General features: G+C 36.2%; 1 protein-coding gene across 11 annotated transcripts in view; it reads left to right on the top strand.

The window, feature by feature from the left end:
• Positions 1-25,752, top strand: part of NBEA (neurobeachin) — a 507,179-nt gene that overhangs the window by 114,538 nt on the left and 366,889 nt on the right. For 10 of the 11 annotated variants that reach the window (XM_062615053.1, XM_062615045.1, XM_062615050.1 and 7 more), the window contains exons 7-10: positions 4,029-4,148; positions 6,829-6,975; positions 14,174-14,371; positions 14,792-14,925. In XM_062615053.1, coding sequence (XP_062471037.1) covers positions 4,029-4,148; positions 6,829-6,975; positions 14,174-14,371; positions 14,792-14,925 — 599 coding nt within the window. Of the gene's footprint in view, positions 1-4,028; positions 4,149-6,828; positions 6,976-14,173; positions 14,372-14,791; positions 14,926-15,666; positions 15,762-25,752 lie in introns of those variants that run through there. The other variant, XM_062615051.1, reaches the window with a different exon arrangement.

Raw genomic sequence — 25,752 nt, 5'->3', positions numbered from 1 at the left:
ACTGTCTGAGCTCCAGAGCCCCTAACTGCCTTTCCCAGGGCTCTGTAGTCCTTTTTAATGTTCTCTAGGCTCCTGCTATCTATATCACTAGCACCCACATGGACCACACGAAGGGTAGGAGTTACGGTAGACCAGGCAACCTCTCTGCAACATCCCTGAGCCAAGCCCCTAGTAGGCAGCACAGCTCCCTCGAGACTGGGTCGGGCTGACAAATGGGTGCCTCTTTGCCTTTCAAAGTAGTCACCTACTACTATGATACACTGCTTTTTCCTCGATGCAGTAGTAGTGATCCTCTTTACAGGTGTGGCAACTGCTTGTTCCTCCAGTGTGGTGGGAGTTGCCTCGTTAGCCCCCTGCAGAGCTGTGAAGTGGTTATAGGGTGGGACATCATGTTTTGGAGGAAGCCCCTTGCTTTTAATTGTCCTCTTCCTCCTTTTTTATTGTTGTTTGTTGGTTTTCGTTTGCCCGTTTTTATTTATTTATTTTTTGTTAAAAGTTCTGAATTTCGTGATTAACGCCCTTCTTCTTTCTTGTATGCACTATGGCTATGGTGGACGCTCGTGGCCCCTGCACAGATTGGGACTGGACCAAGCAGTTCAACTCCCTTCCAGCTTCCCTGACATCTCTTTCTCTGTTCAGTCTCCCGCAGCTCAGCCCCCTACTGCAGGAGGGCCTCCACCAGAGCGCACCGAGTGCAGCCCTGCTGGTTGTGCACCCTCCCCTCAAGAGGCCGGTTGAGGCACTTTATACACTCTGAGGTCTGTACTGCAGCCTCCCTTCTCATAGGTTCTGTTTGGGTGCCGACAGTGGCCACCGCCAGAGCAGCCAGTGCAGAGCTCCCAGAAGGTGCCCTGGCCGTGAGGTGAATAATCACCTGCCTGCGCCAATTGCCGCACCACACTCTGACTGCCTGCCCTGATGCGTGCTCCTCTTCGCTCTCATACCCTAGAGCGGTGTTTTTCCTGCTCAGGGCTGGTGCCGTCCCTCCTGGTGCCACCCCCCTGTGAGTCACTGCATGAGTCAGCAGATCTGGCGGCTCCTGGGCAAGGTCTGATGAGGGCTTGAGGCTCCCTCAGTGGTTCTGGCTGCTCAGGAGCCAGGCTTCTGGACGCTGAGTTTTCCCCATGCTCGGGTGCTGAAGTCATCCTCACCTCGGCAAACGACATGGTCTAGGGCGAGGCTTCCCTGCCCATGTCAGGGGAGTTAGAACTAGATGATGTTAAGGTTCTTTCCAACCCAAATCATTCTCTAATTCTATGATTCTATGAATGGGAGTTAACACAGAAGATAAAAAAAAAAACCACACACACAGAAAAAAAAAACAAAAAACAGAAAACAACTATGAAAAGTAGATTATATCATTTGCCTAAAGTTTGACACGGCCACCAAAGCTCTCCCAAAATAGCATGGCTCATTTTAGTTCCTTACAGGCTCAGTGGACCATGTTTCAATAAAAGTAATGAACTATTTATTTCCAAGTGGTGAGTCATCTGTTAAGCTTAAGTTTACACACAGGGGCAGTCGTACAAACTGGTATGTTGTCAGAAATGTTCGCACTGTGAAAAAGAAAAATCACAGATAGAAGATAAATGGAAAAATGTGGAGATTATAGATGTCAGCTGGATTCTGCTAGAAAAATGTCAACTGTAAATAAGAATAAATCATTATAAAAGTACAGCTTTGAATAGTGCTATTGCAAAGAATGCCTATTTGCTGGGCAGTATTGAAAGTATTTAAAATCGTCATCACTTGGTGGAGATTATTGGTAAATTAACCTTTGAAGGAAAGAAGACGGGAATTTTTCTGTTAAGAAATTTATGTTAGGTGGCTTGGAAGCTTTGGAAAAGAAGTGTTGATGAAAGCAGAGCTCTAGTCGTGTGGTTTGCACTTGGTTTCCAATTAACATAGGCTCCAGTTAAACTTGTAGACATTGAGTTACGAATATTTTGTTGGATTTATGGTGGTGGTTCCTTTCTGAAATAGAATGTGCCTACAAATTGGGAAATAACATTTGTTTTTTTGAGTTGTGGGTTTGGTTTTTGATTTTTTTGGGGGGAGAGTGGGGGCAGTGTCCTACAAAAATTCCTTGTTCATGGTTGCTTGAAAAAAAAAAAAAAAGATTGGTCACTTGTGACTTCAGAAGCCAAAGCTGTAGCAGTACACGCTTAATCTAGTATTGCCCAGTAAATGTTTACTTGGATATGCAAGAAGTGAGATACTCTTACGTACTGTTGTATTGTTTTTCCCCCTTCTGTTTTAGGTTTGAAGGAGGGAAAAATAAAAATGTATTTTTAAAGACCTGGAAATAGATGTGGAGAAACATTTGTTTTCTAATATATATATATATAGATATTATAGATATGTAACAGGATATAGCTCAATTTGAGAACTGCAACACAATGATTTTTGTAAAAATATATTTTGCTGCATGCTTTTTTTTATTTGTAATTCTGTGCTCTGTCTGATTTCAAAATCAACACGTGAAAACTTTATGCTTTTATTTTTCTGTTACAGAGGGGCAGATTTTTATATTAGTATGCTCTGTATCTACCTACCACAGCTCAGGCAGCGAGTCATCAAGTGACTTATTAAAATAATGCCCTCAGGGATGCAGTCTTTCTCTGCTTTGAAGAAAAGAGACTTAGCTGAATGTAGAAATCGAAAGATAATAATTGAAACAGATACCAAGAAGGGGAAGCCAAGTAAATTGTAAATTATTATTCCAAATTATTAAAATATGAAGTTATGTTTTCAGGGCAGATGAGCTTACTTTTTCAGTAAGGTTGGAAAGGAACGTGTTGAGACAGACAAGTCTCATCTCCTGTTCAAAGAAGGGACACCTTGATCAGGTTGCTCTGGATGTTGTCCAGTCAGGTTTTGAATATCTCCAAGAAAGGAGACTCCACAGTTTTCCTGAGCAGCCTGTGCTAGTGTTTGACTATCCTTACTACTTACTGCCACCCTTGTTACTTATGTTTAAAAAGACTTTCCTGTATTTCTCTTCATGTCTATTGCCTTTTGTCCTGTCACTGGATACTAGTGAGAAGTTTATGGCCGCATCTTTATCCCCTGCCAATCAAGTAGTAATACACATAGATACAATTCCCCTGAATCTTTTCTTCTTCAGACTAAACAGATCCATATCTCAGCCTCTTCTCATATGTCAATTACTTAATAATCTTTGTGGCCATTTCTGGACTTTCCGGTATGTCCACTTTTGTCTGGTTTGTATATATTTTGAAATAGTACAGATGCCCATTATAGTTAAGTATGAGTTGATTTGCAGATCTTAAGAGATTTAATTTACACTCCTAGTCTTAGATGAGTTTTAAGGTTTGGTTTTAAAGGAAAGTGAAGGTTTTCTTCTTGAATTTACTCATCATGAACATAATGATTCCTGTTGAACAGGTTATTTGAAAGATTACCATAGTTGTACTTGGAAACATTTTACTGTGATGGTTTCTTTCTTGAGTATATGATGGATTTATAATGCCATGGCAATTGTCCAAAAATTAATGAAATGATAAAGAATAGAGGAGGAAAATCATATGAAACAATCAGGCTGACATCTGTAAACCAGCCTGTAAAATTTGCTGTTGTGATTTCTTTTCCTTTTATTTAATAATTTCTGACAGAGAGCTATGATAAAATGGCAGGTATGTGGTACAAATTTGTTAAGATAAGTGCACATAGAACTAGATTTCCCATCAGAACTCAGTGATGTTTTGTGTAACAGCATTTAGCGTTTAGGTTAAGTTGCACTTTCAGGAATGGAAGTGTATTAAACTTTTTAATTATATGTATGCATTTTTAGCTCTAATCCCATAAAGGGTTTCAGGCAGGTACATCATTACATTAAGGCATGGTTCTGCTGACTGGACTTGAAGTTCCACTGACTTGACTTTTAATTTTATGAGTATGCAAGGCTTCGTCTGTAAACTTTATGAGACTGGTCACTGCTATTCATTGACTTTATGTTTTATAGCATGAAACGTGCTGCTGTATACTGATTTTCCATGTCTTTCCAGTGGTACATGATAAGCATTGTACACATCTATAATCGATGGAGAAACAGTGAAATACGATGTTATGTGAACGGTCAGCTGGTATCCTATGGTGACATGGCCTGGCATGTTAACACAAATGATGTAAGACTTGTTTTTTAACTTTCTCATAGCTTGTTTTTTTAAAGTAAGTTGAAAAATAAAAAAGGTACTTTTTTTTCTTTAGATCTTCATAAATTTTCTTCTTTCTTCCTTAGTTATGTTATAATAAAATGTAAGATTATTGATTTTATGTGACAATGTTTTTTGAATATTGGGAAGTTTTGGTTTTATTTTGTGTAGCTATTTTAATGAAATTTTCAAAGATTTTGTTTGGAGAGGCTGCTAGAGATAGTATTTTCTGTATGTGATACTATACAGAGGACAACTAATAACAATGGATTAATACTTTTTGTTAGAAAAATGTGATAGGGTTATGGATTTTACAGATTTAGCTTGAGAAAAGTCTTTAAGAAAAATGGATTCATTCTGTCAAATGCATATAATGTATGTAAAAGTACTCATTTTTGTACTGCATTAAGTTCTGTGTTGGATGCAATAGGAAATACTTCTAAAAGATTTCCATGCTTTTTTGTGTTACCAAACATAAAATTTTAAGTAAGTTTTTAAATTGTAGTAGAACTGAGTAGCCTGACCTGTGATCAGAGTCATATGGGTTTAAGCACTGTACAAATATAGTAAGAGATCATTTCTTCTGTGCAGAGTTTACAATTTTAAACTAACAAGGTAGACAGAAAGTCTGAAGAAGTGTCAGGAGTATTCTAGTATTATGCAAAGTCTGAAGTCTTGCATCTGTCTTCCAGTAATAAGCATATTTTGCCTTTAATTGTTTGACTTGACATTAGTAAATAGGCAGTTGACCAATATTAAAAATCTTGCACCAACTTTTAGGGTATTAATATTTAATTAATATCGCTGGCAAATGCAGTTTAACTACTACAAAATTTCATTCCTTTTAATACTGAGCTGTTTTCTTGGGTAATAAACTTTTAGAGAGATGTTCTCCCTTATTGGCCATCCAAACTGATTAAAAGGTACTGAGAGACGTAAAGTTGCATAGCACCAGGCAGCTCAGAGCAAAATCACAGTGATCTACTTGTCCCACAGGCAGAAAACCAGTAATTTTTACCTTGAGAATATTGCATGTATACCTGTATCTATTAATTGGAATGCATTCAAATTAACAGTATATTCTTACAGGAAATGCATCATTTTTTCTAAATACAAAAAAATATATTTAAATTCTCTTAATGAAATCTATATGTTTAATTTTTTTATTTTTATTTTTCTCCCTTCTTGTACTTTCTGCTTTGGAACATTTGGGAGTCTACACCTCATGATGCAGAAAATGGGCACTCTTTCTAGCCCGAAATTTTCAAATGGGGAAGGCAGACAAAATGAATTTCATGTGCTTCCCTTCAGCTAAGTCTGTGCTAGACTTTCAGAGGTGCTTGATTCATCAGCTTGCTACACTTTTGTCATTTCTTATTTATGATATAATTCTCAGTTGTCTGTGGCTGCCTGTATGGGACAAGGAAGCTCTTTTGTACTTGAGGTAATTAACTGACTCTTGCTAAATTCTAGAGGCAAAGTTGGATTTGAAAGTGAGAATGTTTATTAAAGTAGGAGGCTTCTGCTTCCCAAAGGTTCCCATCATCATTCTTTACTTTCCTGGTAGCATTTCTACTTGAAAGAAAAGCCAGGCCTTTTACTTTTTGCACAGCATGTTTTTTCCTTGGTAATAGAAACATTTTTGTGATAGTTTAGAATGCGATGATCGAAAAGCTAGCTGAGGTCTCAGAGGATCTTGGCTGAGTTACTAATTATATCATGTAGTCTTTTACGATAATTATATTAGAACTTTATTGTTTCATATAAAGGTTGAGTTCTTGTTGAATTTTCCCCAGTTATGAAAAGTAACATGAGAGATAGCATAAGAATTCTCTTCCAGGTGCAGCATATGAGCATACTGATATTTGGTGAAAGATTTTTATTCAGGTAGCCGGATAAAGATCAATGTGGTGATGTTGTGATGTCTTTCAGAGAATTTTACATTTCCATTGTAAGATAAGAAAACAGTAAAAGGATTTATGAAATAACAAGATCCATAAATCCAAATAGTTTAATTTTTTCATCTAAATAAAATAGGAGGATTTGGATTAAGGCACTGAATGAAGCAGATATGTCCATCACCTGATCTTGGGGTCATTAATGATGTACTATCAGGAATATACAGAAATAGACAAACTTGGATCAGTTGGTGTCCATCAGGTTTAAAACTACAAATGTGAGATAATTAGAGGAAAACCAAATGAGCTAGGAATTCTGGGCGCTGATTTTCAAATAAATAAATACATAAATCAGGTTTATTGCCTTTTTGGCACCTGGAAAAGAAGTGAATAAAAATTATCATAAGTTCAGGAGTTAGCCCTCCCCTCCCATTAATAGGCAATAGGGAAGATTATTTGGTGCTGGAATGTGTTGTCCTAATTTTCTCTGTTGTATGTTGAATAATTAATAAAAACCAAATTCTAACAGCCAGTCATAACAGCATCGTAATAGTGACCTGTGAAACATTTAATGCTACGATATTCAAATGAAGTTGTTCACTACAGGAAAGCAGGGGCTGAAGTAATAAATTATTTCTTTATTTTCTTAATTACAATCTCCCTTTATTTTTTGGTTTAGTAGCTGTACATGAATTTTATTTCATTGTATAGTTTGTGTGACTAAACTTTGTTAACATTGCCTCTTTCTGATACAGAGCTATGATAAATGCTTTCTTGGCTCTTCGGAGACTGCTGATGCTAATAGAGTGTTCTGTGGCCAGCTTGGAGCAGTATATGTATTCACTGAAGCACTCAACCCCGCACAAATTTTTGCAATACATCAGTTAGGACCTGGATATAAGGTAATAATGGATCTTAAAAAAATGTAAACCTGAAAAAAGAAAATAATTGATACGTTTATCTGGAAGATAATGTATGCATGTAGGTATTCCTCTTAGGATCATGTAGAGCTATGTGACTTCTTTTCAGCAAAAGAATATTTCTTCAAGTATCTAAACTAACCTTAATTCCCACCTGCTTTTTTAAAGATGCAAGTTGTTTCTTTAAAGCATAGCTGAAACACATTTGTATGTGAAATTTATGACTTTGGATCTTAATCAGATTAAAGCAATTTCATATTTGGTGTACTGAGCACTCGGGGAATGACTTTCTTCTTTACTGTTTGTATTTAAAACCTGACTTAAGGCAGATTAATATTAAGCAAGGCATAATAAAAAAATTCTGTTCAAATGCACAGTTTCAAACAGTTCTGTTGAAGTAAAATTTGAGCTTTTTACTCATGGTTTGTCAGTGACATTTAGAGGACAGTTTGGACAAATTAATGGTGCATGCATAAAATTGCATCTCTAGTGTGAACAATCACTTATGTCTTGGAATGGCTGTGTATAGTCTTATTTCATCAAGAAAAACTACGCAGATACTTTGCAGAAGTCTGCAGAAACTGCCTGGTAGAGAAGGCCTGAAAATTAATCTAACCCACTACTGAACATCTACCATTAATCATTCCCATATTTTCATTTTCTAATTTGTGAAATTTGCAGTATCATCTGAAGTAGATTGTCATGTTTTCAGTAGATATCATATACTTTGAAAATAAAAACTTTTTGAAATAGCAAGTAATAATCAACATTTAGATTCTACTAGTACTGATTTTGGCGAGCTGAAAAGGATTGCTTTAAATTGTTTGATGACAGCTAACACTGAATGACAGCGACAGTTGAAAATGTCTTCCACGGTATGTATGTAGTATGAGTAGCCAAATATATGTCAGGGTTACTTGGAGAAGAGGAATTCTATTGCGTATGGTTGATGGTTAAAACCTACCTTGAAATTAAAAATATTCAGTCAGAGAAGAGTGCAAACACCTGTGCAAACAAGGAATACTTTATTCCAAAGTTAATACTGTATTGTGTGTTTGAGCAAATATTTCTGTAAATTTTTTTTAGTCATACAAAACAATGTAATGTAACCTTATACTTCTTAATAATAAATGCAGTAAATCTTTATGGATTTTTTAAGTAAGTTTCTGGATTAGCAGAAGCATACTGAAGTGATGTAAGAATAACACTTTCATTTATTTCAAGAAGTGAAAATTATTATGTAGCATTTTTTGAGCTTTGGAGGGGTTCAGAAGGTATACACGCTTTCATGCTAAATGACATTTCCGGTCGTTACTGCACTAACCTTATTACAGTGTTGTCAAATTAACTTGCTTGATTCGTAGGCTTCTCTTAAATTACATTTCTTCACAACTGTAGTTTCTCAGTGATTTTTTTTTTTTTAATATGCCAGTTTAGACAAAATGTAATACTTTAGGGATATTCTTCTTTGGTATATTTTTAGTTTTTCGTTGTGTTTTTAGTTTTTGGTTGTATTCCCAGCATCATTAATGGTCCCTTAATATCTAAAGTAGTTTCTTTGCTTGTCTAAGAATCTGAAAGTATATTTTACTAATAGCCATTAAAAACAACAGGTTTCTAGAGCAGGATCTTGGAAATAACCTAGTTCCTTTCTTTAACTTCCTTATTTCCAGCAAATATTCCATGATCTCAGGGCACTGATTGTGGCTTTCACTGAAAGCTTGCCTCTTTCATGTGTCAGTTAAGTTTATTTCTGTAATTTTTTTCAAATTCTATGTGGATGCAAAGGTCCGTCAGTTCAGAACACTTCAGTATGCTATTTCATAGTACACAGGAGGCTCAAATTGCTGGACATTAGAGACCCCATTCTTGCTCTTACCTAGCTTGCTGACGCAAACTGGCCTTTCAAAAACTTTTATTTAGTTCACTACATGTCCTGTTCTTTCTTATTGTTGGTATTGTTAGCCAACTGGGAAAATCAACTGTTCAACTTTTCAAAAAAAAGCAGTTATTCTAGATTTATTGTGAACTCCAGTTATGCCAAAGCTTTTCTCCCAAAGGAGGATTGTTCAAAATACCTGAGAATTTTTTAGCCAATGCCTTCATACATTGTGCGTTTTCTTTCCTATGACTGCTTGTGCTAGTTCATTTGATTTATTAATCTTACTCTAGTGCAACAGCCCAGATTTCTGATTCTTTCAGGAAAGCAACCATCTTATTTAGTGCTCTCCCTGCTTTGCATATGACAAGAGACTGATTTTGCTGCCCTCACGGTCATTTGTTGTGTCCCTAGCATATGACTGCCATTACGACCTCTGAATACAGGGAAATCTGCCTACTCTACCATACCAGATGTGTAATGAGATGTGTGTGCAGTAAGCACATATATGTGAATATATGTAGTATGTAATGTTGCAACAAAGTTTAGGAAAAGACAGATTTTGATCTACAAAGAAAAGTGAATTTGTTGCACTTTGTTCCAGCCCCATTCTGTGATGCAGGTAGAAGCAACATATATTAGGATTAACTAGAGAAACTTTATTTATTTATAGATAATATTTATATAGCTTCATACATACAGTATATGTAGTTTCATATATATAGTATTTATATTATTGATTGCACATTACATACTTGTTAAAGAACATTAGAAACAATTCATAATACTTCTGTGCTGGTCTTGTCAACATGTCCTCCTGAATGCATTTAGTTGTAACCAGCATGCCTTAATATAAAAAATTATTTATTAAGCAAATAAGTTACTTTGAAATACTAAGTTTTCAGGTGTATCAAAAGGCCTTTTTTTCTAACAAAAAAATTTACATTGATTATGTGAGCAGCAATATTGAAAAGCTGCCACACTTAGTAACTATTGCATAAAAATGACATGTAATCAAACTCTTAAGAGGGAAAGGGAGAAAAATATACTGGCAGTAGTTTGTCTCTTTCCAAATTCATCCATAATTATATTTAGTAGAAACATAGTAGAATTCAGTATTTGATTCCTAGGTTTCATTTGTCATAAAACATGCTCATTTGGAGACTTACAGTTGCTGAAAGGACTTTTACCTATGATGTTGACACTTTTGGTTGCTGGAGCTTGAAGAAAGGAAATGAGAGCAGCATTCTTGCTCTCATTGTGCTTTTTCTGCTACCCATCCTTGTTCCCAGGCAGCAAAGAAGAGAGAGGACCATGTCTCAGTTGGGATCCTGAGGGGCTGATAAACACAGAATAGAGGGGCAAAGAAGGTAATGTGGGAGGGACAAAGAAGGTAATGTGGGAGGAGCACATGCATCTAATAGCAGAGTTTGGTGCTGGTTTTAACTAGATGTTTCAAAAAGCCCCTAATATCCCTGTCGAGTCTGTGCCACTCCTCTTATCCCTCCTATGCACATTTCAAAACAAGTTATCAGATTCTTTCATATGTTGCTGCATCTGAGTTTGCCTTTGATCAGTGCTGCGGTATCAGCCTTTTTGTCATGTACAAAGGTTGGAGGAAAAAAATGCATTCATGCATACACATTCAAATACACACAAAATACTCCTGAAAATTCAAATTTACTTAAGCCAGTTATATAGTACGAGAAAATATTTTATGTATGATCACTGAACTGTAATAGATAATGAGGTGAATGATAAATCAGAAAGCATTTCTCCTGCTGCTGAAGGAAAAGGGAGAGCTGCTGGTGTTTGAGTAGTGGTCCTGATAGAGCACACCTTCTTTTACTAGAGAGAACAGTGCTGGAGTCATTTTCAGCTCTTTCCCTTCTCCCATTCCTGTAGGAGCAACTAAACTTTATGCCTTCTTTATGGATCCTGTATATATTTTTACCATACAGAGAATATTTTAAAACTAAACCTTTTTTGGTTTTCCATCTTTATGTCCTAACACTGCTTTTACCAGATTTTAAAATTGCATTACTTCAGTGACCAGTAATTAACCACTTGCAATTTGAGCTTATATGCTTGACAGCCTCTGCTATCCTCCTGTGGTTGTATTTTCCGAAGTTCCTGATATAGTATGCATATACTGAACTGCTTTTCTCTTTCTGAAGATATACGTTAATAATAAAGAAATATGTATCAGAATTTTTAACCTTTCAATTCTGTTATAATAATCTTTTGGGTGGGAGAAGAGCATTTGCAATTTATGGCCACTTTTGCTGGGATTTGATGGCAAAATGCCCCTTTAATTCTTGTTTTTTTTTCCAAAAAACAAAGATTGATTTCTAACTTACTTGTGCCTGACTTTCAAATAGTGATCTCTGGTAAATTCTTAAGGCATAGTAAAAGCTGAAAATTAAGAGGTAGATTAATGCCAAATTTGTTTAGAAAACTGATTTTATTTTGACTTCATCGTTTTAGTAAGTTATGAATTTTCATGGTAATGAAATGGTGATACAAATTCTGTTTTGAAACACTTTGACATATTTAAGAGAGCAAAGTTATGAAAAACTGTTTCGAGGTAAAACATTCTGAGCTTTGGAATCTGACAAAGCTCAGAGGCATGACAAATTTTGAGGTAAGAAGGGTTTTCATGTGATAAAACATCAAAATATAGTATATACAGAATACAGACATCTTTGGAAATCAGTGAAATCACTCAGTTATTTCTGTCTCTTCAGAAAGTGCACAGAGATTTATCTTTATAGTTAAAAATGACTTCTGGGGGAAAATGTATCATCACCTTCCTCAGGACAAATCTGTAATCTGTAGCAGTCACTTCCCAGTAAGTGAGATGTAGCCAGCCATATCCACAGACAGACAGCTCTCAAGCTCCAAGCATAATATTCTTTGGGGTTTTCTACTCTAATATTTAGTGTGGCATGGTATCAACCCGTTTCTAGATTAAAGCATTTGGTGCTGAGGGCTGAATACACACAGTGTGTATATTTGTGGGGGGTTACTTCAGATTGGTTGTGTTCTGATATTTTGGGCTCAATGACTATCACCAGTTGGAGGACATTAAGTTTCAGCCAAAAGGAAGTCTCTGGATCTGAAGAGCTTTGTACTATGAACAGAGCAGTAAGTGGGGATCACTGGGGAGTTTTCCTACAAAACAGAAACCCATATGCAAATCCCTCATAACCCAAATGCAAATCACAGAATGGTTCAGGTTGTTGGAAGGGATCTCTGAAGGTCATCTGATCCAACCCCCTGCTCAAGCAGGGCCACCTAGAGCCAGTTACTCAGGACTGCATCCAGACAGGTTTTTAATATCTCCAAAGTTGGAGACTACCAACTTGCTGAGCACCCTCACAATGAAAAAAGTGTTTTCTGATGTTCTGAGGGAACCTCCTGTGTTTCAGTATGTGCCCATTGCCTCTGGTCCTGTCGCTGGGCACCGCTGGGAAGATCCTAACTCCATCTTCTTTTGCACTTCCCTTTATACATGTTGAAGAGATCCTCTGAGGCTTCTTTTTTACAGGCTGAACAGTCCCATCTCTCTCAGCCTTTCCTCATAAGAGAGATGCTTCAGTCATTTCATGATTTTAATGACCCTTCATTGAACCCTCTCCGCTAAGTCCATGGCCCTCTTGTACTGGGGAGCCCAGAATTCAAGGTATGGCCTTACCACTACTGAGTAGAGGGCAAGGATCACCTCCCTCTACCTGATGGCAACACTCCTCCTAATACAGCTAAAAATAACATCCTTTTTTTGTCAAATTCAGATAGAGCCACTGACTTCCCATTCACTTACTTTTGCCCTTCCTACTTGCAGTCTCTCATGGTACCTGCATCTCATGCATTTTCAGCACAGCACTGCTACCTCCCTTCTGCTTGACATCACCCACCATGGGACATATCTGCTCCAGGGGTCCTCCAGCAGCTAGTCAGGTGCCTGGTTTGTTCACTCTATGACAGTCTTACGACCCATATACAAATGGATGCATATCACAAGACTTCATTTTGCTGTATGTCAGTCACTTGAGCAGATGTGCTTTCCCATCATTTGGCTGTAAGCAAGAGAATTTTTTCAGGGTTTCCAGCAGCCTTGATAGCTCTTGAAAAATTGAATGGATTTTATGAGTTTGCATAATCAGTAAGAACCTGTAATTTGTTTGGAAAGAGCAACTGATAGCCTGGAAGTAGCCTATTTTAATTCTTCAAACCAGAGAACCAAAACCCTGGTGATAGTACTTTCAGTAGGTTAATGATACATGATTTCTTACGGGGGGGGGGAGAGTGGGAAAGATTTGGTAACTACGAAGGGATAATGAGAGTTGTGACGGCTATATGCAGGGAAAACAAGCAAAAATATTCATACTTAATCTCAGCAGTACATTATTTTAAACTGAGTAAAGATTTTAGAAATGCAGCATATTACATATTGTGTTAATTAAATGATGGTCATTTCCAATAAATTTGCTGTGCTTGCATGAGTACAGCAATGTGTATTACCCCTAGTTGTCTTTTTGCCACTGTCAAATGATTATTACATGCCAGAGTAGTTCTGTGCCAAGTAAATTTGACAATGCTTTGCAGAAGGGCAGAAATCTAACTTCTTGTGCTTGATTGATTTGTCAGTGTTGTCAGCAAACCTACGTTTAGATCAGATATGAATTTTGGTATGTTTAAGAACAATACTAGAAATATTCAGTCCTCTTTTGTAAACGCTTTGATTTTGAGAACCATTAATTTGAAAAAAGGTATTTATAATTTTGTTTGGATTTTTTTTTTTTTAGGGTAGGTAGCTTCTTTATATATATTTCTGACTGTTAATGAAGCATGGGGTTTAATGCTGTTTAAAAATAACTTAATCAGAGTGGTATAGGATTTGATATTGTCATTTTAGTGACTTTATGTAAACTAAAATAGAAGGCATTTAACTTGTTCTTCATTGTTAATGCAGTCTGTGCTCTATTTTTTATTTTAACCTATTTATAGCTGTTTAATGTGTGATATTTCTTGCATTTAGTTATTTCTGAGACTTGTTAACACTAATGCTAAAATGAGACAGAAATAATATGACACAAAATACAGATACTATATTGATGTTGTTGTGGAGTGGAGTAAATAAAAAATAGTCTCAGTGTTCAGTAGCATTAAACTACTGGAAGATTAAAACAAAGTTTAGCAGTTTCTATATTCCCTCTCAAGTTCAATGTCTTTTTTGCACATTTCATGGCAAAGATTTTGTTTAAAATAATCACTCGGTGAAACTTTTCTTTTTTTCAGAGCACATTCAAATTTAAATCTGAGAGTGACATTCATCTGGCTGAGCACCATAAACAAGTGCTATATGATGGGAAACTTGCAAGTAGCATTGCTTTTACCTATAATGCGAAGGCTACTGATGCTCAGCTATGCCTTGAATCCTCACCAAAGGAAAATCCTTCAATTTTTGTACACTCCCCCCATGCTCTTATGCTTCAGGTTTGTGCTACTATACTGATGTTATATGATTACTGTTAGCTCAACCATATTCAGATATTAAGAGGATTTTTGTGCTAATATACAAAGAGGTTGCTATTTTGTATTATTTTATCTCCTAGTATTCCTATCACTTGAACTGTTCTTTATTTGCTAACTTTCTAGGAAGAAAAATATTATTACTTCATTAAGAAATGCATACTCCATAAGTCACAGTTTGCCATGATACTGAAGTTTTTCTGTTTGATGTTTGCCTTTAATTATAATGATTATAATTGAAACTTAAGTATTGAAAGTTAAAACAAGTCTGATTTAGTTTGTACTTGATTTACTGTTAAAGTGTTCCCAAGTTATTCTGATTTTTTCTTTAAAAATCAGAATAACTGAGGTTTCTCCTTTTGTTTGTTTGTTTCATTGATTTAGGATGTGAAAGCTATCGTAACCCACTCCATTCACAGCGCAATTCATTCTATTGGAGGGATTCAAGTTCTTTTTCCTCTCTTTGCCCAGTTAGACAATCGACAGCTCCATGACAGTCAGGTGGAAACAACAGTTTGGTAAGCTTTTCTTAAGCAAGATAAAAGCTAAATTAATCCAATAATGTTTCTGGTTTTATTATGTGAATGTTTGATTTACATTTTACCCTTGTTTCTTTGAAAATTACATTATTTTTTAAAAGCAGTTTACTGTAGACATGTGTAAATTGCATTAATCTGATGAGATTCCAGCTGGAACTGGCATTAAAATGATTGGATTAAATCATAGAATGGTTTGGATTGGAAGGGACCTTAGAGATCATCTGTTTCCAACGGCCTGCAATTCAAATCACCCTAGAGTATTTAAAGGACAGTTTTGTGGCAGTTCCTGCAACTTCTAAAAGAAAACAGTGTGCTTTTACTTTACAGTGCAATGCTGTTTACTTTCTCAAAGACTGTGTCATTTGAATTCATATTTCATAACATTCATAATTAATGAAGGGTATCTTCCCTGTTAATACATGGTCAGAAAGTCACAGAGCTATGATTGGTTATTTTGTATCCATATTACAGTTGCAACAGTGACCAGAGACATGCCAAGGGGCACATGAAGTATCTGATGCTATGGAAGTAACCCCTAGGTTGAAAAGCCTGTACAAAAATTAGGTGAATGCTACCATGCATAGCCTGCAAATGACCACTTAGGAGGTCATGTTGACTTGTTCAAAGTTAGCTCAGCTCTGGTTATTTTTGCAAACAAGATCTCTTGCCACCTGTTTGTCAAGGCAGTTGCCTGTTCTAGTGGCAACACAAGGTGTCTAAACTTACCAGAGCAAAATGTGTTGCCTACATGTCTGGAGGCAGCAAAACTTCAAAGGTAAAGCTGAAAAACTGCCACAGTGTTTCCCTGTAGGGTGGTAGGTAACCAAAACCTGGTAGAAAACAGTGTTTAGGGGCAGCATAAAGTGATTCTGTTATTTCAATAAATTTATAAAATAAGTGCATTATACAGAGTACATGGCTTATTTTTCTGCTTAGAACACTGTGCTATTAATTGTTCTAGATATTTTCTATTGCATTAGATACTTCAGTAATAAATTAGTTAACTGAAAAATAATTAAATAATACTAAAATCAGTGGCCATTTTGAAAAGTTTAATTGAAAGTGATACACTGGTATAATTTCTCATGAAAGATACTTGTCTCAATCTAACTTAAGAATTTAATCAATTTTGTGACGTTTCATCAGTCATGTGTTTTTCCATTCAAAGTTCCTCCCATTGACTCAAATATCTGTAGCTAAAATGACTGCTGGTTTATATTTGTTTCTGTAGTGTGAAAAGATAATGCATTTCATGAGAATATTTCAGTACAATGTTAGAAGTAACACCACACTCTTAAATATAACAAGTTCTACTCCAAAGCAGTATAGGGATACTGAAAATGATTACATTCAATTTTAAAGAATTATGTGGGATTATGTGGGATGTTTACTTTTTTGTAGTCTGTTTTCCAGTATGTATTTTGCATTGAAATATTGTGAAGTAAAGGGAATATAAAAAAAAATTAAAATACGTGATTTGAAATAAATTTTGGAAAAAAAAAAAAGTATGTTTTTATTTACTGCCACAGCAGGAGGGAAAAATGCTTTATTCCAATTTAAGGAAGATTATGTGCGTATGTGCCCATACATATGAATAAAATATGTGTTAAATTCTTTAATGAGCATAGTCTGTAATAAATGGTAAAGCAGTAAGTAGGTCTGTTCAAAAATGGAGAGCTAATATAATGTGACTTTTATAAGACAGTGAGAAAGACTAATTCTGCCCAAGTGTGGGGTCTTTCCAGTGGGTGAGAACATTCATAAAGTTCAGTTTAAAATGTACAGAACATTTCTGGATTTAGTTGAAGTGTAAGTAGAAAAAAAAAAAAGTTGTTCTGTAATAATCAATGCATTTCTTCTATAATTAGATTACATTCTGAAAAGAGATACATAATTCATTATGCTATATGATTTTACAAATTCATAATACAACAAGATGTAATCCTAACTCAAGAACATATTCAAAAGATTTTTAAGCAAATGACTGCTCGATGAGATGTAACTGGAATGTTGAATTACCATAGCTTTGGTAATTCATGTGTATGAATGTGGTGTGTGTGCATAATTTTCTTACATGTAATTTAACAGGGTATAGATACTGAGAAAAATAATAGTTTAAGTGAAGAAGGAAGTAGGCAGATAAAGGAATAAAATATTTCTGGGGACATACAAAGTGTATAATGTAGAATGGGGGCTAAACATGAAAAACAGGGCTACATTTAAGATTCATTTGTGGACTGGAATAAGGGAAGAAGTATACTTACTGAGTCCTTTCCTTCTTTCTCCTTGTTTTTTTTTTTGGGGGGGGGGAGGGGTGTGTGTGACTATTCTCTATTTGTTCTTTTCCAAAATATGATTGTCAAACTGTGTCTGATGCTTGTTTATATCGTTTTTATCTATGAAAATATATCTACAACAGCACAGAGGTCTGCACCACTTCTTCCTGAAAAGTAGATGACATTCGGACATTTCAATATGTATGTTTCTGTAAACATATTATCTTGGTGGTGCTTTGAAAAAAGAAACAAGTCTGGCTTATGCTTGCTGACCATAAACCATTATGCATGTAAAGTCCATAGAATTTATTTCTTTCTGGTGACCAATTTGGGAAACTAAGAAGTTGTCACTTGCAGAGCTGTGCTGCCTCTTGTCCTACTGTGTTCCTGAGAGGTAGGAAGCATAAATAGCTTGGTACCCCAGTATATGTGTCCAGGCTTTCCAGACTACTTTTCTGAATCCTCTCCTAGACATATCAAAATCTGTTTAATAACTTCAAGGTACACAATTACTTGTTTAATTATGTTTTTTTAACATTAGAAGGGGATTGCTAACAGGACTATGAGGGAACACCTTGCTTTTTAATCATCTTGATCCACTTACAGTTTTAATCTTTTCTAAATTAATAGACTAATTGGGAACAAAATTTTAAACCATAAAGCTGGGAAATATGAATATGGGAACTTCATGCTGTAATGGTATTCTTTGTAAATGTTGTTTTTTCTCGAATATGTATATCCCTCTGTGCTTTATCTACATCTTCCATGAGACTAAATATTGAAATAACCTACAATTTTGCTTTTTGAGCACAATATAGATTCTTATGCTCTTGTACACTGAAATTAAAAGAATGGAAACTAAGTTCATATCTTAAGTATGTGGTCTTAGATTAAGTGATTCATCTGCTGCTGTTCAGAGGTGATCCTTCAACTTGAATGCCAAGACTGCTACTTTTCATCCTGCTTTTCAGTACTCTGATTAGAGTAGATTAGCTGTTTATGTCAATAAGGTGTTTATTTAATAAAAAGAAATACCGAGGGCTTATGGTGGGTTAACCCTGGCTGTATGCCAGGTGCCCAGCAAAGCTGCTCTGTCACTCCTCTTAGCTGTACAGAAGAGAGAAAATAGTAAGAAAGGCTTGTTAGGTCGGGATAAGGACAGGGGGAGATCATTCACCAATTTCTGTCATAGGCAAAACAGACTCAACTTGGGGAAATTAGTTTATTACCGATCAAATCAGAGTAGGATAATGAGAAATAAAATTAAATCTTAAAAACACCTTCCCTCACCTCTCCCGTTTTCCTGGGCTCAACTTTGCCCACAAATTCTTTGCCTCCTCTCCACCAGCGGTACAGGGAGACAGGGAGTGGTGGTTGTGGTCATTACATCACACAATGCTGCTCCTTCCTCCTTAGGGGGAGGATTCCTCACACTCTTCCTCTGCTCCAGCGTCAGGTCACTCCCACATGACACCGTCCTCCATGAACTTCTCTAGTGTGAGTCCTTCCCATGGGCTGCAGTTCTTCATGAACTGCTGCAGTGTGGGTCCCTTCCACGGATGCAGTCCTTCAGGAATAGACTGCTCCAGTGTGGGTCCCTTCCATGGGTGCAGTCCTTCAGGAGCAGGCTGCTCCAGTGTGGGTCTCCCACGGGGTCACAAGTCCTGTAGCAAACCTGCTCCAGTGTGGGCTCCTTTTTCTATGGGGCTACAGGTCCTGCCAGGCCTGCTCCAGTGCAGGCTTCCCACAGGGTCACAGCCTCTTTCAGGCAGCCCCTGCTCCAGCATAGGGTCCTCCATGGCCTGCAGGTGGAATCTGCTCCACCATGGACGTCTGTGGGCTGTAAGGCACAGCCTACTTCACCATGGTTTGCACTGGAGCTGCAGAGGAATCCCTGCTCCAGACCTGAAGCACCTCTTGCCCCTCCTTCTTCACTGACCTTGCTGTCTGCAGAGCTCTTTCACATAATCTCACTCTATCTGTCTGCAATTGCTGCTGCACCTTAACTTTTCCCCCTTAAACATAGTACCTCAGAGGTGCCACTGCAGTCACTGACAGGCTCAGCCTTGGCTACCAGTGGGCCCATCTTAGAGCCAGCTGGCACTGGCTTTGTCAGATACAGGGAAAGCTTCTAACAGTTCTCACAGAAGCAACCCCTGTAGCCCCCCCTCCTACCAAAATCTTGTCACACAAACCCAATGCAGTATTTTTTCAATGTTATTATACTCATGTTGTTACCTTTGATTATACCTATATGCATATATGATAGGAAGGACTTGCTTTGTTCACTGTGGTCTCTCGTGTACGGTTTTGAATTTGAATCTGCTGAACACTGACATACAGACTGATGCTGACCAGGTGCTGGGTGTACAGTCTTTGTCAATGACTCAGTTCTATCAGAGAATAAATAACAAGTGTTATTTCAGATGAGACTGTTGCTTTGGACTATACCATATTGGGAAGATGTTTGAAAGCAGAAGGAGATGTAGCTGTTTGCTTTAATAGGTGAAGTCATTCCAAGAATCCTTTTAAATATTTATTCTAGAGGTTACTAACTGGACTTGCTAGATCTTGTATACTATACAATAAAAAGTAAAAATATTGTTTATCATACTAAATAAATGCAGTGCTGAGGCCCACCTTAATTTTCTTAAAGGTGATATATACAACCATGTAACATAAAAGCAAGTAAACATAGGCATCTTTTCAATTAGGTTTATTACTTTCATTATTTTCACTCTTTATTATAGGTAGCCTTGTTACAGAATATATTGCCCAGCTATTGTACATAAGTTAGTGAAATTGAAACATTAGTGAGGGAGGCAATAATAATATTTCAACTCATATTCTTCATCTTTTTCTGTAAATGTATTTTGTTTTAATCAATTAGTATACTTTACTAATTTTATTTAGTATTTTTTAATATTCAGATGATGACTGTATTCTTGTCTGTAAACAGTAGTGTTGCTGCATCTACTATTTGATAGATTAATAGTTTGATAGGTAGTTTTTCTGTTAGCTCCACAGATAGAAAATAGCCCAGCTTCATAGGAGATAAAATTTGATGTCTTGATTTTATTAGGTTAATTTGAAAAATCTGTGAGTTTCCAGTAATTCTTAATAATGTCATTAGTTAATTGAATTTATCTTTAAGGTCATGGTAGTAAAGAAGATGAATGCCAGGTATTACCTGTCCTCTCCTACTGTCTTTCAATAATTTTACTGTTTGCCACAGCTGGCCCAGGTATTTAAACTTGAGACTAGGTATGAAAGTCATCCTTTCTGAGGTCATTGTATTTACCTTTGTGCTTCTGATGGGGAGCCAAGGTCTCAGTCCATCATTGCATGCGGTCTACAATGTAGAGTTTGCAGATGGGGTGCCAATGACTTTCTTCTCATGCGTTTCAAAGGAAAGGCTGAATACTGCATCCAGAATTTCACATCTCTAGTATAACCTACCTGTGCTTAGATGAAATCAGCTGTACTAGAATATTCCCAAACTGTGAAAGCAGGAATATGACTTGCCAAAAGAGACTGCCTGGACCATAGTTAATAAAGAAAATGTAGTTACTATATCATGTGGTAGAAATCATTTGTAAACTCCCAGACTGTGATACCTCTGCATTCTCCAGAAAATCCAGGGACTATTAAGGGTGGCTAATTTATATCAGGAGTCTGGATCCCAAAATGCAATGACTTGCCTCTGGTTCTCCCACACAACACCTATTCATCTGACTCATTTTTAGTGGCATCAGTTTGGATGAAGCGGGTTTAGTATTCTTACTGTCCTCATCATATGTCATGAGAAAAAAAAAATAGTTGAAAAGGGGGGAGAAGTGTCTTCTCCCTTCTCTCTAAAAAGCTTACAAAAAGAAAATTCAGTTAAGCTGGAAGCTAAGGAAGCACTTTAGAGAGCGGCCACAGCTATAGCTCATGGAAACTTCCTTCCCATCCCCACCATCTGTCCGTGTCTCTTCTGCCCTGAGTTTACCTTACCCCCAGCCTGGTTAGGGAAACACTTCTTGCGTTTGTGGCATACAGGCTTTAGTAGCCATAACTTCATAAATATGAATGAATGAATATGAATCATAGAATCATAGAATCGTTAGGGTTGGAAAGGACCTTAAGATCATTTACTTCCAGCCCCCCTGCCATGGGCAGGGATACCTTACGCTAAATCATATCACCCAATAATAATTAATGTAGCAGCAGAGCAATTCACTGTGTTAAAATATGCACAAATGTTTGATTTCATGCTTTAGCAGTGAATGCATGTTTATAAAAATCCTTTTTTGTATTCCCAACCTATATTACCAGTGCAGTCAAAACAATTTCTGCAATCCATGCTTCCTCTTTGTGCTTTGATTTTCTTCCTGAAGGAATGAAGTAAGGAAGTGGAGATCATCTCACATGTTCTGTGCATCTAAATATATTGTTAGAATGTTGCTAATGATTCTCCTTGAAGATTTTCTAAGTCCATACTAAGAAATATTTGCTAATAACAAATGTAATAACAAATTTCTTAATGAATCAGCCAAAATAATTTTAAGCTGTGTGCTAACAATGAGATGTGATGGGCAGCCAGCAGATGTAGTAGTAGGGGTAATAACAACCACAATAATAATAATTTATAATAATAATGGTAATAATTTATCCCTTTAAATGGGCAGTGGAAATGAAATATGTATTTGTGTAATTTTTTTTTTTTTTAAATCAAGCAGAAATTTCATAGTTTGGAATTTTGCAGCCTATTATCTACAGAAGCTGTTGTTTTTGTGAATATCTGTAGGGTTTTTTTTAAGGAGTAACATTGCATGACTGTTGGCTGAAGGTTGTGATGCTTAAGCATTGTAAAGTTGAAACACAAACTATTGACACATAATATTTACTTATATTTATGTATTAAGATGAATGAAATAAGCTAGGTGGTATTTATAACTTCCCAGTGCACATCTTAAGAATAACTAAGTTTTAAATGTAGGGACTTCACAAATATAATATGTATAGACATGAAAGCACCCTTAAGAACATCTTCCAGTCAGACTGTATGCTGTGAACACCAATTCTGTGTTCCCGTATTAATTTTTTTAAGTTTTCACAAAGGGCATGTATGTTTGAGGGGAAAATCAGGCAATGCTGTAACAATGTAATTAATTTCAATTTTTTTACACAGCATTATTACACAGATTTACTGTCTCTGCAATGTGCTAATTACAGAACAAACAGTATCATAACCATTGGAAGTACAGTACCTTCATGTTTTGGTGTGCAACCCTTTTTTTCTGCTTCTTAGTAATGGAAAACTGCTAGAAAAATTTTGTCATGAATTTAATTATATTTTCAGTAGAAATCATAATTCTGTCTGATTTAGTGTTGGCTGACTTTTGTTGTGTTTCAAAATTTTAGCTGCACTGCAGACAAACACTGATGTGTTCTAGGCAGGGTGTGGTATAGAGGAGATGTAGGAATGGGCTGAAGTATCCTTTATATTTGCCTTTGTATCTAGGGGAGTTGAAAATAGGCAAGAATGGAGAGAAATTTTGTATGGCAGTGCACAGAATTTTGCAAGTGTAATGTGAGCCCTGCAGCAATCCGATGCATTTTAGTTACTGGTAAGTTTGTTAATTCTGTTTGAAAATGTGTTCATCTTAGAAGACAGTCTTTTAATCAATATTATTTCCCCTGTGTCAACAGCAACCATTTTAAAGGGATAATTTTGGCAATCTGGCTCTGCTGATAAAAATTATTAAAGTATTCAGGTTTAATTTATTTTCAGCTGCCAAGATGACTACAGAAATCAAATATCTTTAGAAATATGTTAAAAGTTCTGGATAGTCTTCTAAATTAGGCTGTGGATTCTCTAGAAGACTAAAGTCTTAGACTGCAACATTGAGGAGAAAAGATCCATTATGTGAGTATGGGTTTTTATGTACACACACATATATTTAGATGTTCGCTTGAGGTTCCCCCCCTAAACATGTGGGGAAAGAGAAGTTTTGAAGAGGCTAGGAAAGCTTATCTGAGAATTGTTAACTGTTGGGTCTTTTCAGCCAAATTGAATCCTCTCTGGCACAAAGTAAATAAGATAGAGATCATTACATATAAAAACAGGTTTTTGTGCAACAGCTGTTATTTAGTGCAGTTTCATTTCTTCCTTCCTCCTCCAACAAAGAAGTTTCACCTGGAACAAGTGTAAACAAGATTTCTGGAAAAAAAAATCAGACTAAGCATGTAATCTGTTTTCTGCCTCTCTCTGATCATCATCTTTAGGTAGTAATAGTTTCAGTACTGTACAAGCAGTGGAAATTTAAAAACACTTCCATTTTGCCTTTATAATTCTTCTATGAGTTAAAATATTGCAAATCTTTTTATTACTTCACATCCTGCAAATTGCGAGACAAACTGCTAATTACATTTAATTATGGTGCCAATTTTTATCAATACTGTGGTACTATACAGTATTAATCTCAAACTTCATTGTACCTTTGTGTGACTACCAGGTGTTTCTCAACTGCTGCTTTCTCTGTACTTGGAATTTTTTATGTGCTTGAAGGTGTAAAGTGTAATGATGCATTCACATGTGATATCCCAAGATTTGAATTACTATATACCACAGTGAACTCTTTCCTATAGTAGCAATCTTGGATAATGCAGAAGGATTCGAAGCTAGAGTTACTAATTGCAGACCTGAGCTGATGCTGCAGATCTGGCTTGTGGTGTCTTTAAGTATCTGGTTCAATAGATGTTAAAAGCCATTTTGGACTTGGAAAAAGGCATAGCTCATTCACAAAGGTATTGGCTGAATTAATACATTTTCCTGGAACTAGAAGTATTGGCATCACTTTGCAGTGACAGCTGAGGTAGCTCTGTGCAGATCTAATGCAGTCAGGCAGGATTAATTAGTTCAGCCATACCCCACATAAAGATGGTCAATGACTAAAAAGTGGTATTTGGGCTCTGTCAGCATCTGAATAAAGAAACTTCCTTAATTCAGTCTTTCTTGCATAGAACCAGTTTGCATGTTTCTCTCTGTGGCACAGCTAAATATTAACTGTCCACTGATTATTTCTAAGTTGACTGCTGTGTTTTATGTGTACTTAAAAGAAAAGGAATGAGACCTAAACCCTAACCTTTATTGTTAGGATGTGAGTGTGTCTTATAAGTTGTATTTGGACTTCTGTCAGGATGTGTAACAGTTGTGTAGAGACTGTATTAATATGAGGTAAGAATAACTGCAGCCCATGAGTTTACATTAAGTTCATAGAATGGACAAATAAACTGCAATACAAAGAAATGGACTTTTGATAGATCACTTACAGGTGTGGAAGTACATTTTAAACTTATGTCTAGTGCCATATTCACGGTACGACAATCTTTTAAATGCATTTTAAGAATATTTTTATTTTTCAATATAATATTGATAGTATTTATAGTTGTAATTTAGGTCCTAATCTTGCAAGGATGTATACTGTTTCTTAACCTCATGCATGATTAGTTATCCTCCTAAGTCATAAAATTAGTCATAAAGGATGATGGTAAGCACCATCTATTTGGAATTTCCTTTGACCTACTAAATTTAAACCAAAGAAGTCTCAAAAAATAAGACTCCAATCCTTTAGATGAGCTTCTTATGGATTGTCATATGGTAAAAATGATGAGTATCTTATTTTAGATGACAAGTACAATAGAAACTTTCAGTCAGGGTAAGAAAAAAATTATGCATATAACTTGATTTGAAATTGACATGACAGCTTGACAGGCTGTTTTGATAAAAGCTTTGGAGTACTGTAAATGGATATTATTTGTGTTCTTTTATTCCTGACACTGTGGAACATTCTGTATGTGATTTTAGACTGATTATTGAGACCATTCAACAATGAAGGAAGACAAGGCACTATTTCATGTTCACAGCATGTACTTTACCTACACTGTGTACTTTTTTGCATGCCAGCCTTGCTCACCAGATGGAATAAATACTGTTTTCCTCAGCACATTGGTTATTTTTGGTGCTGTAATGAATTTAACCATCTCAACATATATTTTGAAAACAAAAGATTGTATTTGGTGAGCAAGCAAACGTTTAGCTGACTAGATACTTAACATAAAGGTGAAACTTATAAAAATGCAAGTATGGACATTTCCTTTAATTCACTTTTTCATAGCTGCATATGCCACAGTTTTGACCCTTGCCTGTGCTCACCACTTGTGCAAGAACTTTCCTGGTTGCAGATACTTATCTGTACAGCTGGGAACTGATATACCTATTTTATTTTTAGAAAAAGAGTAATGGCTTCATGTATGCATTCTATATGCAGTAGAGTGCACTCTGTCATCTACCTTTTAGGCATATTCTAAAAATAATTTTAAATATTTCCTTTCTGTCAGAAATGTGGGTTGTTCTTTTTATTTTTAATATCTCCCTTTCCTCTGTTTTTTCAGCACCAAATGAGTGTATTGTTGTTTGTCTCTCACCACCCAAGAGTCAATTGTGAATTTTTGCTCATGTTGCAGTGATTTGTGATGTTTCCAC

Source organism: Pezoporus occidentalis, unplaced genomic scaffold, assembly GCF_034315485.1.
Source record: "Pezoporus occidentalis ecotype Australia unplaced genomic scaffold, CSIRO_AGI_Poc_V1 ctg18, whole genome shotgun sequence".
Classification (NCBI taxonomy): Eukaryota; Metazoa; Chordata; class Aves; order Psittaciformes; family Psittacidae; genus Pezoporus; species Pezoporus occidentalis.
The sequence above is the reverse complement of the archived record's forward strand: the minus strand, read 5'-3'. Positions and strand labels throughout refer to the sequence as shown.